Source organism: Lissotriton vulgaris, chromosome 5 (genome assembly GCF_964263255.1).
Source record: "Lissotriton vulgaris chromosome 5, aLisVul1.2, whole genome shotgun sequence".
Classification (NCBI taxonomy): domain Eukaryota; kingdom Metazoa; phylum Chordata; class Amphibia; order Caudata; family Salamandridae; genus Lissotriton; species Lissotriton vulgaris.
The window spans coordinates 1,771,435,209-1,771,453,430 of NC_141693.1; the positions used below are offsets into that span (position 1 = coordinate 1,771,435,209).

General features: G+C 41.8%; 1 protein-coding gene across 1 annotated transcript in view; it reads right to left on the reverse strand.

Moving 5' to 3' along the window:
• Positions 1-226: 226 nt before the first annotated feature.
• Positions 227-18,222, reverse strand: part of LOC147717128 (glucose-6-phosphatase catalytic subunit 1-like) — a 73,887-nt gene continuing 55,891 nt past the window's right edge. The window contains exons 3-5 of the mRNA XM_086924067.1: positions 16,509-16,617; positions 3,129-3,244; positions 227-2,048 (exon numbers count right to left, since the gene is read on the reverse strand). Coding sequence (XP_086780193.1) covers positions 1,537-2,048; positions 3,129-3,244; positions 16,509-16,617 — 737 coding nt within the window. The 3' untranslated portion in view covers positions 227-1,536. The remainder of the gene's footprint in view (positions 2,049-3,128; positions 3,245-16,508; positions 16,618-18,222) is intronic.

Consider the following 18,222-nt stretch of genomic DNA (forward strand, 5'->3'; position numbering starts at 1 on the left):
CCGCTGTAGTCCGCCTGCGTGGAAAGTTGAAGAATGAATGTCATTGTTTCCAGGCAAAATACCGAAACATGTTGATAAAAAGAAAGACTACATACGGACATCCAGTCTTATGAATGTTGTATATAGACACATCTGTGGGATATTTGCCAACATGCAGATCACAACCAGAATTTACAAGCAATTTGGAAACCACAAGATTCTTGAAAAGAAAGTAACCAGAACGGGATGGGTGCCACGGAGAATGCTTTATACTTAATAGTTGGTAACATGTAAGGGTTGCTATGAGTGACATTCTAACGTTTTCATAGGGATACAAAACCGTGTTTTGCTGGTAGGACGATCACCCTTCTACTCAACCGATCCTTCCTTAGAATTTTTCATAGGTCTCATGAGATTCAAAATTGATCTCCTAAATAATACATAGTATTTTCTGGTCGATGCACTCATTAAAAGTGGCCTGTTAAAACCAGTTCAATTATAGAATTATAAGTCATACTGCTAGCCCTGCAGCTCCACAATTTTCCCCAGGTAAATTGGTAATTCCCAGAACATGTGGATTTTAGTGCGGTGAGCACATAAATCCACTTGTTATACCCCCAAAACTTGTAATAGATGCTATTTATTGCACTCGATAAAATAAGACCCCTAGTTAGTTGGATTTTATAGGATGCGGTAAATATCGACCAAACACCCGGCCACTCGTAATGAGAGCCATAGTGGCCTGGAAATGTAATATTAAAGGGTGCGCTACTGCAATAGCACCATGTCATGGAGGCGCTGCAATAAACCATCCCCATTCATATTGGTGTGGGAAAAGGGCCAATCCTGTGTTTCCTAGGCATGCAGATGTCAGGCACAGATGTGCAAAGGGACATTTTTACACACGTAGGTGGGAGCATGCCCTAACTGCAATTTGTACCTAAAGAAATGGTGTAGGTTTTCAGCAAGAAATACATAAAGAAGTCTACCCCTGTTCGTGACGACTCTCCTCTCCGTTAATGATGCTAGTAAGAGGAGAGGTCCCTTTGCATACATGTCAGTGGCTGTAAAAGTAAGAGGCTATTTTAGATGCAGCTTAAAAGCACACATTTAGAAAACACTTATGTACAGTTTCCTACCCTATGCTTTTAAAACTGCACTGACAATCTGCCACTTGTCTATTCAAGTGGCATTATACATCACTGACCATTTTTAGATGACTTTTGCTTTTAGTTCAAACAATTCTTTAGGAGTTTGAAGGGAACTATGACCCTACACCAACTCATGTGCAGTTATGTGTAACACAAAATTCACTTTAGAGAACCTATTTTGAAAACATGTTAGCTAACAAATATAGAACAGTAACTAAGTACTCTACTTTCTTTCTAAATATGCAAAGTTTAGATCCCTGATAAAAAAGTGACATTCTATATCTATTTTGATGAAAAGTAATCAGATTACAGTTGCAAACCTATAGTAGTAAGTACTGTAAAGAGCCTTCTATCAATGCCACTGATTGTAAACTTGCTTTAACTATACTACAAGATGGCGTCCTGGCTACACCCGCTTTTTCTCCTTCCATCTAAACCAGTGTGATACACAGTAAGGGATAAAGGCTACAGCAGTGAGAGGTTCAGCCATGCTTTTGCAGAAGGCCAATAAATAAAAGAGCAGTTCAGAGTGTGCTGGGAGCTCAATGATGTCGTACAAATGGAGGACCAGTAGAGATGGCACGATGCAGCATAGGCGGAAGGTCAGCTGCCGTTGTTGCTTCCCGTTGCAGCTCTCCCGATAAATCTGAGTGTTGAGCGCTACCCCGAGCCCAAAGAGGACGCCCAGGTTCCTCAGCAGGCCGGCGAAGGGGGTGGTGTCAAAGTGAATCCACTCAGGCTTGGCGCACCACCTGTCGGCCTTGTCCAGTGACCAGTGCAAGTCCACACCAACAGCGTTCAACAGGACGTAGAAACCCAGGGCGAAAAAGAACAGGAAGAGCGTTGTAGAGAAGTATGTCCTTAGGCTCGCCTTGTAGTTTGAATCGATGCGGTCAAACACTTCAGCTACCACCATCCCTAGGAACAAAAAAACAATCTCTTGGTTAATTGCTTCAGTTAAAAGCACAAGAGACCATGGGGCATATTTACAATAACTGGCGCATCCCTGCAAATCAGCAGGGATGCGCCAGTTATTGTGCGCCACAGCTCCGCCTCCATGGATGCGCTACATTTACAATGCGGCGCACCATGGGGCAAAAACGGCACAGATACGTGACGCATCTGTGCCGTAAAAGGGACACATTCCTGGAGTTGCTTCGCAAGCGTGCCGCAGCTTCAGCAATGCTCGGGGGTGCCCTATCCTTAAAATGCTTCAAGCAGGCGCAGGGTTTTGACGCAGCATGGGCCTAAAAGTGACTGAGTGAAATCTTGTAGATTACACTCAGCCACTTTTAGGATGCGTTCCTGCGCCGGAACGACCCCCCCCCCCCCAAACAGGAAAGCCTACATGTGGCGCTGGGCATTACAAGGTGACGCATCTCCCAGATGCGTCACGTTGTAAGTAACCCCGCACCATGGAGCAGGATTTGCGCCGCCGCTGCGTCACAAAAGTGATGCAATGCCGGCGTAAATGAGGCGCAAGGGGCTTGTAAATCTGCCCCCATGTGTCCCCAAATGTGACTAAACTGTCTTATGGACATCAAGTGCACTTTATTCCAGACCTAAGTTTAATGTACATGTGCTGATAGCGCTTGATCACCCTCTGAAGATGTTTTCTGCTGTTTTGAGTATTCTATTGAATTTTATGTCAGCATGAAACAACCAATTAGGCACTCTATGGATTTCCACAGAATTTGTCTGACGATGCATGTTAATAGAACGGCTGTGCTGATCCCACAAGCAGTTCCAACTTCCCAACTCAGATTAAAGTCCAGTGGCTTTGCTGACTGGATAATGGTGCTGACCAATGACCTTTCTACTGGCCTTTTTAGTCTTACAATGGTTCCTCAGGTCAATAACATCCCATTGAGCTAAATGATGCTGACTTCCTTCTTTTGCGCTAAGCTGTTCAGGTCTTAATGTCACCCTTATCATGGCTGTGACCGATGCCTGTATGTCCTATCGATAGAGAGCAGTGACTGAGAACTTGTTACTGACCTGAGATAACTCCAGCAACAACTTGATGTGGAAAGTGAGCAGCCAGGAAAACTCTGGACAAACAAACGCAGACCTGCACCGCCCAGAAGGCCGTCCACATGATGACGCGAAAGCACCTAAAACAATAGGAAAGTCTCATAAATGATATGTAGCAGAGGTGTTTAGTTTGATCATGAAAATCATACATTATACTGAATGGTATTAAACGATGACGTTAAAAGGCCTTTCTAAGTTATTTTGCCCATCTGTCCAATTTGCTGCAATTTATTTATTATATTTTGCTTTTACAGGCCGGATCCTGATCCATCCCTTCCTTTTTGACGCCTTATCCAACCACTCACCCCAGGAGGTTCTAATGGGTGCATGCCTTCTGTTGCCCTTGGGAGATCCTCCCAGTGCACTTCGAAGGTGCAGTGTCTTCAGCAGGCTCCTTCTATTTTCTTTTACCTGGCTATGTACCTTTAATCCTTTCCCTCGTTACATAATTTGCATCTGTGCCTTTCACCACCCACTAAGACTCATCTGCCCATACCTGACCTGCTACCTCCTATTCTCATATCCTTGTCTGTGGTTACACAGTGCCACTGCGTCTCTCTTAGGCTCCAGCACCGCATCATCAGCAAACCGAGCCTAAAGCACTGCAGGGGCAGCTCCTCGTTGGAGTGGAGAAGTGTCGCCCCACCTAAATGCCCCTGGGATGAAAAACAAAATGGTAATTCCTTACAATTTAATTTTTGTCCCGAACAGAGTGTCAGGACGGGGGCGGGGCCACTGCTGAGTAGGAGCAGCAGGGAGCAGGGAGCAGGATGGGCTATCTATGCACTTGTTAAAGTGTGCATGTCTTTTTAGCCTGCTGTCTTACATCGACCCGCCACACATGCGCACTTTAAACATTTCTAACCCAGCTGTCTTAAGACAGCTGGGTATGATAGTTGGATTAGAGCAATTAAAGGCCTCCAGAACGCTGTGGAGCACTGAGTGACACTGTTCTCTCCAGTCAGGGCGCTGCTCTCATGCTGCATAAGAGAAGGAACAGGATTGGCCAAGGGAGTTTCCAGGTGGCCGAGCTGCAGTCGCATTGAGGACATCCAGAGCGATGAGGTCATGTCGAGTTTGGGAAGTATTTTTTTTACATTTATTTATGCTTGCGTGCCTGCCCCCTCCCCGTAGATGCCAGTCGCCGCTTAATTTGTAAAAACTTTAAGTGCCTTAGCCCGTCGTAGGAGAACAGTGTAGCCCGCACCACCCATTACCCCTGCAAGTACTGCTAATAACAGTAAAACACAATTACTAACCATCACACTCCTATACGTGTGAGAATACAGACTACTTTAGGCCATCCAAAGCAATAACAATGGGTGGAATAGTATAAATTGCCATTTTTAATGCATATTGAATTATTAAACACCCTTGTTGTGCTCCTCTCAAAATGTGGCAGACAGCACCACCATGTGGTGGCCTGTGTTAAATGCCGATGTTGAGAATAAAGTGCAGGTGCTGAACACCGGAAACCGCAGGTTCAAATCAAGCACTAGCCTAAAACCACCACAGCGCTGCAGAGGGCCAAAGGCCAAGGAGATACTCAGCATGTGACAAGAGGGATAGTTGGTATGTCAGCAAATTCCCCCTCCCCAGCCCGTTCACTGTCTATGGAAATGGTGGAAAGACTTCAAGTGGATTGTTGGCTTCTGTGAGGGTGTCTGGAGTTAGGGATTTCAGCCTACACTTATATATTAGTCGAGCCTAGTTTGCAGCGGCTAGGATTCCCTGACATACTCTTCTTGGTTGAAAATAGAGTCTGGATGCCACCCTTTTGGCACGCCCTCTCACTACTTCTTTTTAAGATCTCACTTTTGGAACCTGTCCCTCTCCAACCTCTTCAAGCCATGCAAATAAAACAGACTGGGGTTAGAGCTCTGATTTCACAGCCAATTTAGAAAGCATTTTTTGAAAATCATATGCAAAATGTTTTAAAAAATATATTTTTGAAATTGTACGGTGGTTACAAAACCTTGCCAGGAACTGCTTCTTCAATATGCATCAAGTAGGCATGAGAAGGTCAGATTCTAAAGCTAAAGTAGAGGGGATGGAGTGGGCCCGGGAAGGGTTTTTAAATAGGAACTGATTTTTTTTTAATGTACAAACCGAGGTCGGGGCTTTTCACTTCACATGCAGTTAAAAAAGTGTTCTTTACGGGAGATGCACGGGAACCCAGCGGTATATCCTCAAACAGGTGGTAGAGAACCAGAGAATCATAATCCCAGAGATGGTGGACGTATGCAACATTTGCATCATCTCAAATTTGGAATTTAGAGCAACGAATAAAAAAAATTGATTTGGAGACTTGAGCACTGAAATGACATAAAAGCAGGGAGCCTCAACCTCACAGGTGGCTACTGGCATTTTAAAGGAAGTGCAGTGCTACAATAAGAGACGAGAAGGACTTCCTCAAACTCAGAAACCTAGAAGATTTAGAAAATTAAACAATATTTGCTTTTCCTCTGTCTTAATGGAAGCTCATCTCTCTTGTGACTCGGGCAACCACATAATGCCAGAAGAGGGAGTTAGGTTTCAGCAAATTTCACGAAAGTAGTTTTGACACTAGGAGAAAGGGAACGCCTGAAACAAAAAATTAATTTTGCAGGGGTCTCCTAAAATTCTTGCAGCATAGCTGATCTGAATGACATAGGCTCAAAAGGGCATTTATTTCTCTTGAAATTGAATGGATCATCCTTAAGATTCGTATTTCAAAATAGCCCCAACTTAAACGTATGGATTGTGCCCCCCTAAATAACATTGCACTGTTCTACTGAGGCAGAATGTTAATATCTATGGATATTGTGTTCTTTCCACCTTGCATCAAACTAGAAACTAGGACATAGAAACTCCCAAAGTCTCACATTCCTATTGTTTATGCTTACACAAATTTTATTCAATTTTATAATATAAGCATGTACCTTATAAAGTGACATTTGTGGGATATTAAGATTTAGAAGGTATGTCCTACTAAAAGTTGCCAATTCATGAAAGTTGAGAAGTGTGGTTACATGGAAATTGCCTTTGCATTTTGTAGCCCCGTGCCTAGTGAATTGGTCACATTTAGTGATTCTCCGACCTATTTGCAGCCCATCTCGTCGATCCATCCTAGGAGGTTACCTAGAATCTTTTTCTCCACAGAGCCACCTGCCCAGAAAGCCGTAGCGAGACCCACCTGACTAGAATTGGTGTGCTTTGGCCTATCTTACTAGGTGAGAGGTTTCTTTCTTTCAACCTTAGTTATTAGAGATGGTCTACTTGGGGAATCCTGCTTGTCAATGTTCAAATGTGATTGAAGGTTATTTTAAATTTTTTAATGAATGCTTTCATTAGATGATGCATACCTATATATTTTACTCTGCTACATTGTTATGATGTTTAGTTCGTGTCAAATATGTCAAATGTTTTTGCATGTATATTACATAGGCTATATCCGGGGTCTCCAACCGGTCGATCGCGAGCTACCGGTAGCTCGCGGAGACCCCGGGAGTAGCTCGTGTAGCCCTTCAGTAGTATTTGTTGGTATTTTGGGCTATTAGCCTTTTCGGCTCCATTTGCCCGACCTCACCCAAACCAGCCGCTCGGATTGGAGCTAAGCTGGGGTGGGGGCGGGGCGAAGAGGATGACGCTCCTCTCCTGGAACTGCAGACTCCTCTCGTGAGAGTCTGACTCTTGTGGACGTCTCCTGGCATTGGAAGACACGCAGGTAAGCTCAATGGTGGAATTAGGGATCCCTTGGGAGGGATGGCTGACAAAGCGTCAGAGAGCACCGGTTAGGAAGAAAAAACAAATGGAACAGAGGGCAGAAAGGCACAACAAACGAGTGGAATAGAGGGTAGAAGGGCACAAAAACGGAGGAAAAACGAGTGGAACAGAGGGCAGAAAGGTACAAAAGACGAGTGGAACAGAGGGCAGAAGTGTTGAAAGGTCCAGCGAGACTCTTCTGACGTTTCCTCTCGAGCTGCAAGCTCCCAGCTCCCTCAAGGATCAACCAACCCAATCAGGACCTTGACACTGACTGGATTGACTTCTCCCCCAGGGAAAGGGGAAGTGGACAGAGAGACTCACAACAAATTATACAAGATTATATCTACGGTTGTCTCTCTCTCTTGAAAGTGCTCCGGGCCGTGGACCTTCAGTTAGGAAAGTTCTGCGCTGCCTTCACGCAACACTGTGATGCAATATTAACAGCAGTTACACGACTGAAGAACTTAAAACCAACTACTAAAATAACTAAACATTGTGCTTACTGACCATTAATTCGTCTGACCCTTGTTCGCACTTAAAAAGTAGTTTAGCTCTGGCTCTGAGTCTTGACACCTTCAAATAAGCATAACAAGTCAGAATAGCCTTACACTTTTACTGAGAAGACAGGTTAACAAGATTAGTTAGGTTAGTTTCAACTGAACACAGAAACTTCATGCAAGCCCATACCTGAGTCTTTTAGTAATTCTTCTGTAGAAGATTCTGCAGTTGGAAGACAGAAAATAACAGCCTATCCAAATCTCACTTCAAACTAGGTTGCTATTCCTGACAACACTTGTAAATACTCTTATCTTTCTTGCCTACTCAGTTTTAAAGTTATCTTATCTCTACTTGTTCTGATAGATTCAGATTGCCTATTTAACACTTGCCTTTATCAAGGCTTGTTTATATTTTCAGTCCGTTTTTGAACACATAAATCAGAACAAAGTTTGGCTCAGTTCAATTACAGCCTTTTGTCTCTAGAAAGTCTTTTGGGCAACTCTCCGTGAAACTCGCGCTAAATCAACAGTTAGTTAGCTCCTGCTCACTTTCCTGAGTGACTTGCCAATGCTTGTTCAAGAACTGCACTCCTAGACGCGCTAGTCTCTTTAGCGTCAAGAGCGACTTCCTGATAATTCCCCTTGCCACTTTTACACTGACCTCATTAGTTCGTGGCTATTGTTAGAATTATAAAATGTCTTACTGTCCTTTTCTTGCAGTGCAGCGCTGAGTGGACAGGAGACTCGAACTGCCAGCCGGCAGAGGTGAGAGAGTTCACAACCTCCCGACTGACTCAAAGTTATGCCGGGAACCTGTCACGTCGTCTTTGAAGGTTTCACAGCGGCGCTGACAGCCAGGGCTTCCGAGACCTCTCGGAACGGGTTTTCAGGGAAGGAGTTACGGGGCAGGTTTAACCCAGAGGTTAACTGGAGGCTTTTTAAAAGACTGAGGAATTACCAATGCGGGGACAGAAGCTCTCGCTAGAAACAACGAGAGACAAAGCGTTTGGCAGTTGGCTGAAGCATGTATTTATAGCTTCAGCCACGAGACCAGCGCGAGGGTACTTCAACATGACACCAAGCGCGAGGACAGACACGAGCCTGTCTCCAAAGAGCTCACAGTCTAAGAAAACGGCAAATAACAAAATTAAACAACCAACAAGCATTGCTAAAGGCAATTGCCACAGATTACATTACTAAAAGGATTTTAATAAAACTAAACATTAAAATAATACACTAATTAAATCACTAACCTAAATCAACCCTGTTGACTCTAAATATATATACACTGAATCATTCTGGGTCCGAACCTAATTAAGACGGCCGGTAACACCCCTAACAGTTCCTCCCCCCAAAGGTCGTCTTACAGGTCTGGGTTTATCAGGATGCAGAGCATGAAAAGATCTAACAAGTCTAGGAGCATGAACATTTTTTTCAGGTTCCCAAGATCGCTCAGAAGGATCATAACCCTTCCAGTCAACCAAATAAAACAAGGAACCCCGAATCCTTTTGGAATCAAGAATGGATTTAACCTCGTACTCAACATGGTCACCGACAATTACTGGCGGTGGTGGGTTATCAGCACGAGTAGAAGGTTCAAAAGGTTTTAACAGGGAAACATGAAAAACAGGGTGAATGGCATATTCTTCAGGTAAAACTAATTTCACAGATACAGGGTTCAAAACTTTCTTAATTTCAAAAGGTCCAATATATCTAGGCTTCAACTTCCTGGGACCCTCCAACTGAATGTTTCTAGTGGATAACCATACCAACTGACCTTCCTTATACAAAGGAGCAGCTTTACGATGAGAATCAGCAGTCTTTTTCATAGATAACTTACTTTTGACCCATTGTTTTCTAGCCTTATCTTGGATATCCAACAGATGAGTTAACCTATCAGTAACTGCTGGCATAGACAATTGTTCATCAGGTAAGAGTATAGGAATAGATCTTGGATGTTGACCAGTGAGAAAATAAAAAGGAGAACAACCCAAAGCTGAATGAGTCGTGTTATTATAAGAAAATTCAGCCCAAGGTAACACTTCATCCCAAGGGTAAGAGGAGGTAGTTAACAAACATCTTAAACCCTGTTCAACATGCTGATTCAATCTCTCTGTCTGACCATCCGTCTGTGGGTGGAAAGAAGAAGACAGAGCCAACTCGATTCCCAACATTTTACTGAGTTGTGACCAGAATTTAGAAATGAACTGAGGACCCCTATCCGAAATAATTTTTGAGGGCAGACCATGAAGTTTCACAATATTAGATAAAAATACAGTACTGAATTCAGTTGCAGAGGGAATCTTGTGCAACGGAATAAAATGTCCCATTTTAGATAACAAATCCACCACCACAAGAACTGTGGTAAAACCATTAGACTTAGGGAGATCAGTAATAAAGTCTAGACTGATTGTATGCCAGGGATGAGGAGGAATTGTCATAGGACGAAGTAAACCCATTGGAACTTCATGTAAAGCCTTTTGACGAGAACAAACTGGACAGGCTTTCACAAATTGTTGAATCATAGAAATCATTTTTTCCCACCAAAAATGACGTTGACATAAATCCAGGGTTTTGTTAATACCTGGATGTGCAGCAATTGCCAACTCATGATTCCATCGCATGACCTTCTCCTGTAAATCTCTTGTGGGAATAAACAATTTGTCATTGTGATAAAAGAAACCATCTCTAACGGAATTACCTTTTTTAAATAACCATTCGTGAACATCAAAGTTCTTTAATTCCTTTTTAATGGAATCCAAGAAACTTTCTGAATGGATTTCAGCAGCAATTTTTTCTAAAGGCAAAATGCTGGGAGGATCCTTCAAAGAATTTAAATCTTTTTCACAAACTAAACGTGAAAGTGTATCAGACAACAGCTGCTTCTTCCCTGGTCGATACATAATCAAAAAATCAAATTCACTAAAGAATTGCAACCACCTCATTTGTCTAGGAGTGAAAGCCTTAACAGTGGAATAAAATTGTAAATTTTTATGGTCAGAATAAACAGTAATAGTGTGTTTAGCCCCCAAAAGATGATGCCTCCATTCTTGAAACACATCTTTAATGGCTAACAATTCTCGTTCTGCAATAGTATAATTCTGCTCAGCCAAAAGTAATTTCCTAGAGAAAAAGGCGATTGGATGAAGGTGACCAGTATTTGTATCCTTTTGAAGCAACACACCACCAATAGCAGTCTGAGAAGCATCTGCTTCTACAAAGAAAGGCCTGTCAGGATCAGGATGAACCAAAATAGGAGCAGAGGTAAAAGCCTTCTTCAACAATGAAAATGCTAGGTCGGCTTCCTCAGTCCAAGAAAAGACTTTTCCTTTTTTCAATAACTGGGTAATAGGAGTTACAATTTCCGAAAACTTAGAAATGAATCGCCTATAAAAATTAGCAAATCCTAGAATTCTTTGTGTGTCTTTAATTGAAGCAGGAACTGGCCAAGTTAAAATTGCTTCAACTTTCTTTGGATCCATATGAATTCCCTCAGGAGATAAACAATAGCCAAGAAATTCCACTTGAGAAGCATTGAAAACGCATTTTTCCAATTTAGCATAAAGAGAATTATCTCTCAATTTCTGTAATACTAACTGAACATGTTGTATATGCTCTTCCATATTTTTAGAATAAATTAAGATGTCGTCAATATAAACAATACAACAGACATCCAATAGGTCATGCAAGACCTCATTAATAAAGTATTGAAAGGCCGCTGGAGCGTTGCAAAGACCAAAGGGCATAACCGTATACTCAAAAAGACCAAATTTCGTACGAAAAGCGGTCTTCCACTCGTCGCCTTCTTTGACTCTAATTAGATGATATGCTCCTCTAAGATCCAGTTTGGTGTAAACACTAGAACCTTTAATTTGATTAAGAAGCACTGGAATCAAAGGCAACGGATACCTATTCTTAATGGTTGCTTTATTAACCGCTCTATAATCGATACAAGCCCTCAAATCCCCAGACTTCTTCGCAACGAAGAAAAGAGGAGATGAAACAGGAGAAGTAGAATGTCGAATAAAGCCTAATTCCAAAAGCTCATCCAAATAGTTTCTTAGATAAACATTTTCAGGTTCAGTTAAGGCGTAAATTCTACTACACGGTAGAATAGCACCTGGAACTAGATCAATCCTGCAATCGAAAATTCTGTGTGGAGGTAATTTGGTTGCTTCAACAGGATCAAAAACCTTAGAAAAATTCCTGTACTCTACTGGGAGTTTACTATCTTCAGCAGTAAGAGTAGCACAAAAAAGGGGCATCACAGGATCTTGGGTTTCTTGATAACAATGTAACTTACAAAAGGAAGACTCCAAGGTAACAGTCCTCTTAATCCAATCAATCTTGGGATTATGTAATTCCAACCAAGGAATGCCTAAAATGACACCAAAACTTGGTGCATCAATAAGATCAAAAACCACTTTCTCAGTATGACCATTATCTGCTACCAAAGTCAACGGTTCAGTGTTAAATTGAATCATACCAGAAGACAAAACTGAACCATCAACAGCTCTCACAGACTCAGGTTCCTCCTTAGTAACAAATTTCAGATTCAATTTATGGGCAAATCCAATATCGAAAAAATTCCCAGTAGCCCCTGAATCCAAAAGTACAGGAATACTATGTCTTTGAAGAGTGGTTAAGATAAAAACCATCCGAATAGTAAAATGTTTGGGAATATGTGTAGTTACATTGGTGACAAATTTGGAGATCTTAGAAGAAATTTTACTCGAGGAAACGATCTCTGCTTCCCTCGAGAATTTCAGTTTTCCGACGGCTTAATAGGAAGAGTTTCAATAGCTAGAACTTTCTTTTTAGCAGGTTTTACAGAACAATCCTTGGCAAAATGCCCAGGTTTGCCACAATACAAACATAAATTGCCCTTACGTCTCCTTTCTTTCTCTTCAGGAGTTAAAGGCCCTTTGAACCCACTCGGTACAACAGGTTCAACAAAAACATTCTTAACTTCAGACTCTTTTTTCTCAACTTTAACTAGAGGACTTTTAAAATCACTCCTTGTTTTTTCATTTCTACGTTCACCTAATCTGTGATCAAGTCTAACCACAAGATCCTGAAATTCCTTAAACCCATCAGGCAAATTCACTATGTGAGCAAGAGAATCCTTTAAATCGTCTTTTAGACCTCTATAAAATAAAGAAATTCTCTTTTCTTCAGGCCAATGAGTTTCGGACAGAAGTCTATTAAAGGTAGTCATATAGGAGATAAGATCCTTGGTCCCTTGACGAAGACTCAATAACTCATTATCAGAAGACTGAATTAAAGTGTGTTTAGCAAATAAATTGGACATAGCCGATTTAAAATTCTGCAAATTATGAAGCAAAGGGTCATTATTATCAACTAAAGGCATGGCCCAATTCGCAGCCACCCCTCCCAGATAAGAAATAATAAATGCTACCTTAGCAGAATCAGAAGAAAAAATTTGAGGTTTACACATGAAATGCAATTGGCACTGACTAAAAAAGGTTGCAAATCTGCTATTATCACCAGTAAACCTTTCAGGGTTGGCCAAAGGGACAGGAGTAGGAGTAACTACAGTTACTTGAACTGGTTGTTTTTCAGACCGGTCTTCTGAGGTATGAGGCTGAACAACTTCGGCACCAAATCTAGCAGGCGCTAAAACCGGTTTCCTCTCCTTAGAGGAATCCCTCCAAATCGAGAAACCAGCCCTGGTCTCATCTAGCTCCTGACGAAGCGATTGATTCTCCAAACGTAAATTTTCCATTTCCACTGTCAATTTCTGGACTAACTGTGACAACTGAGCAGCATCCATGAGGGTGAGTTTGCAGACTCGAAAGGAAACGATTTAAAATAGGAAAGATTGGCTTTGTCTACTGTTGAAAGGTCCAGCGAGACTCTTCTGACGTTTCCTCTCGAGCTGCAAGCTCCCAGCTCCCTCAAGGATCAACCAACCCAATCAGGACCTTGACACTGACTGGATTGACTTCTCCCCCAGGGAAAGGGGAAGTGGACAGAGAGACTCACAACAAATTATACAAGATTATATCTACGGTTGTCTCTCTCTCTTGAAAGTGCTCCGGGCCGTGGACCTTCAGTTAGGAAAGTTCTGCGCTGCCTTCACGCAACACTGTGATGCAATATTAACAGCAGTTACACGACTGAAGAACTTAAAACCAACTACTAAAATAACTAAACATTGTGCTTACTGACCATTAATTCGTCTGACCCTTGTTCGCACTTAAAAAGTAGTTTAGCTCTGGCTCTGAGTCTTGACACCTTCAAATAAGCATAACAAGTCAGAATAGCCTTACACTTTTACTGAGAAGACAGGTTAACAAGATTAGTTAGGTTAGTTTCAACTGAACACAGAAACTTCATGCAAGCCCATACCTGAGTCTTTTAGTAATTCTTCTGTAGAAGATTCTGCAGTTGGAAGACAGAAAATAACAGCCTATCCAAATCTCACTTCAAACTAGGTTGCTATTCCTGACAACACTTGTAAATACTCTTATCTTTCTTGCCTACTCAGTTTTAAAGTTATCTTATCTCTACTTGTTCTGATAGATTCAGATTGCCTATTTAACACTTGCCTTTATCAAGGCTTGTTTATATTTTCAGTCCGTTTTTGAACACATAAATCAGAACAAAGTTTGGCTCAGTTCAATTACAGCCTTTTGTCTCTAGAAAGTCTTTTGGGCAACTCTCCGTGAAACTCGCGCTAAATCAACAGTTAGTTAGCTCCTGCTCACTTTCCTGAGTGACTTGCCAATGCTTGTTCAAGAACTGCACTCCTAGACGCGCTAGTCTCTTTAGCGTCAAGAGCGACTTCCTGATAATTCCCCTTGCCACTTTTACACTGACCTCATTAGTTCGTGGCTATTGTTAGAATTATAAAATGTCTTACTGTCCTTTTCTTGCAGTGCAGCGCTGAGTGGACAGGAGACTCGAACTGCCAGCCGGCAGAGGTGAGAGAGTTCACAACCTCCCGACTGACTCAAAGTTATGCCGGGAACCTGTCACGTCGTCTTTGAAGGTTTCACAGCGGCGCTGACAGCCAGGGCTTCCGAGACCTCTCGGAACGGGTTTTCAGGGAAGGAGTTACGGGGCAGGTTTAACCCAGAGGTTAACTGGAGGCTTTTTAAAAGACTGAGGAATTACCAATGCGGGGACAGAAGCTCTCGCTAGAAACAACGAGAGACAAAGCGTTTGGCAGTTGGCTGAAGCATGTATTTATAGCTTCAGCCACGAGACCAGCGCGAGGGTACTTCAACATGACACCAAGCGCGAGGACAGACACGAGCCTGTCTCCAAAGAGCTCACAGTCTAAGAAAACGGCAAATAACAAAATTAAACAACCAACAAGCATTGCTAAAGGCAATTGCCACAGATTACATTACTAAAAGGATTTTAATAAAACTAAACATTAAAATAATACACTAATTAAATCACTAACCTAAATCAACCCTGTTGACTCTAAATATATATACACTGAATCATTCTGGGTCCGAACCTAATTAAGACGGCCGGTAACACCCCTAACAAGAAGGGCACAAAAACAAGGGGGAAACGAGAGGAACAGAGCGCAGAAGGGCACAAAAAACGAGTGGAACAGAGGGTAGAAAGACACAAAAAAACGAGTGGAACAAAGGGTAGAAGGGCACAACAAAACAAGGGGAAAACGAGTGGAATAGTGGGCAGAAGGGCACAAAAAATGAAGGAAAAACGAGTGGAACAGAGGGCAGAAAGGCATTAAAAAACGAGTGGAATAGCAGGCAGAAGGGCACAAAAAACGAGTGGAACAGAGGGCAGAAGGGCACAAAAAACGAAGGAAAAACGAGTGGAACAGAGGTCAGAAAGGCACAAAAAATGAGTGGAACAGAGGGCAGAAAGGCACAAAAAACAAGGGGAAAACGAGTGGCACAGAGGGCAGAAGGGCACAAAAAACGAAGAAAAAACAAGTGGAACAGAGGGCAGAAAGGGGCACAAAAATAAGGGAAAAACAAGTGGCACAGAGGGCAGACGGGCACAAAAAAGGAATGGCACAGAGGCAAAATACAGAAATATAGGGGTAGCTAAAACAGAAGGCAGAACGGGCAGAAAGGCACGGGGGCAGGGAGGGGAACAGAAGGGAAAACCGGGCAGAGACACGGGGGAGCGAGGGTACAGAAGGAAAGACCGGGCAGAGAGAGCACGGGGACAGCAAGGGGAACAGAGGGAAGAAGAAGGGGCACGGACCACATACAGGCAGCGGGGGAAGACAGACAACAGCATTTACTGACACAACAATGATAATACAGGCAATACAATGAAAGCAATAAAACGTATTTTGTTCAAACCACAGTATGGGCTCTGATGAAATTAGGCTTAAAGTCAATGAAACTGGGCGTGGGGGGTTTCTCAGAAAAATGCGCAAGTTGCTTCGGGTCCAGTAGCTCACGATGATTTTCTCTGGCCAGAAGTAGCTCTTACTACACAACAGGTTGGAGACCCCTGGGCTATATATTAGGGCAATCTGTTTTATTTTATTTAATTACTGCATTTTCACTTTCTAATGAGAAGGCTTATAAATTTTGTTTTGTACATTTGTGCCTTCTATTTTTTATTCATGTTGGATTATTTGCATGGTTTATGTTTAATAGTAAATAATATACCATATCATTTTGAAGAAGCGAAAAGATAGATTCATCAGATCACCAATCAACAGATCTGACCCGTGCTTTTTTTATGTAGAACACTGAGTTGGATATTGAGACGCCTTTGATGAAGTTGTTGCTTTTCAGACCCTTGGCTAGTGAGGAAGGGATTTGTGAGAAACATGCATTTTAGAATCGTTTAGCAGAAGTAAGGGTGTCTACACAGAGGAAGTTCCAGAGGTGTAGGGGAGACTGTAATTACGGATCTTTATGATTTTTTTAATTATGTTTACAGGTACACAGGGTGAGATTTGCTAAAATGTTGGATGAACACTGAAGACCTCAGGTGAACCGTCTATTTACTCATTCACCGATTCTGAATAGCAATCTTTTGTTGAGTACACAGGTAGTAGAACATGGTGCATCTGCACTGGAGATGAATATTACACATTTCCTTCTCTATCAGCAAGGCTTCAGCTGCTCACCTGCTTAGAAAAGTCTTATTTTTCTGCCTCTTGAGCACACTTGTCAAAATGGCGGTCACCATGACATAGTAGACAGCAGACGAGCCCATTGCATGGCCGGAGGGGCTTCCTATTAGATACAAAAATAAGAATACCATGTAGCCAAGTCACCTGTTGATGGGCAGCACAAGTGTGTACAACTCTCTGTAGAGCGCTTCACAATCTAAACTACGCTGGAACAACAGGTGAAAGAGAAAATGACCCATGAGTTGGTGAAACTGTAGCATGAATAAGATAATTCTTATGTTTACATGGTCAACATATTAAACCATCTCAAGAGTTATTGGATTTCACATCTTAGGAGGACTGACGAATAACCTGAAAGAAAGTGTTTTCCACTGTTCATATTTTGTATACAAAAGACACATAACATCACAACAAAACACTAAAACATCTTTACATGCAGTGTCCTAAAAGGGAACCCAATGGAAACACAGTAGAACAGTGTGGAATGGTAAAAAAAAAAAAAAAAAATATATATATATATATATATATATATATTAATTTGGGAGTTCACTGTAATTTAAAGATTGATTTGAACATGTCAATCAAGACATACAAATGAGCCTTATGCTTTAAACCGGTGTGGAGCCTGAGTATTGAGTAGAGAGTATTGGTGGTATACTTTAATATTGTAGCCAAGATATTGGAACAAAAATACCGTCAAATAAACATGTATAGAATTTCTGTACCTAACTCCACATGTATGAACCTTGACTACATATATATATCTTCAAGGTACATAGATGTGGAGTTAGGAACAGCAAATCTATACTACCCTATTCATACTTACCTTGTGATATATTTGTCTGCATTAATTTGGTTATGATATTACGATTGAATAATATTCCTTACTTGATTTTCCAGACTAAAACCCTATAAACCTTCTTCTGTAATGATAAGGAAAAAGTTACAAAGAAATAAATATAATACAACAGTTCTGTGGAGCATAAGTCAACAGATGCAATGCACAATCAACACATGTTTTGTTCTTGTACCAAACTTCTTTAATGTTAGATTAGCCCAATGCTGTTTATGCTTAATTTAGAGTAGCACTGACGCTGGCTTGCCAAAAGTATTAGACCTAAATAAGCACTCTCAGTGAGAAGGTATGTCCAATATTACTGCTCCAGAGAGTTGGCAGATGTGCACTCCTAGATGTTTGAATGCTGCAAAGATGTTTAATGGAGTCCTTTCAGTCAAAACCCTGCGTTGCGTCCTCTAGGTGGGAAGTATGACAGTGAGGCGGAAGAAAGATATATATTTTGTTTGGTATATCCATTTGTTAAGTCGTGATCATTTCATAATGATGCAGAACACTTGGAACTTATTACAGGATGGAACTAGGAGCAACGTCTGCTACTCGTTGAATCTTGTACTAATTCCAAGTGCTCTCTATGGAATTGTGAAGAAGAGATAAGCAACCTGATTAGGGAACATTTACCATCCACCGTGGCAAGCAGTAAATGTTCCTACCAATTGGTAATTCCTGACCAGAGAGGCATTACATAAAGAAATGCATATCTGCCTGGACCTTAAAATGGCTGAGTAGACAATTTATTGTCCATTCGGGCAGAGGGAAGTAGACAGTGTCTTGCCGCTTTCCTCGAAAAAGGAAAGAGAATCCTCATAGAATTTCTCCAACACCCCAGAGGATCAGAGGACTGGTCTTCTG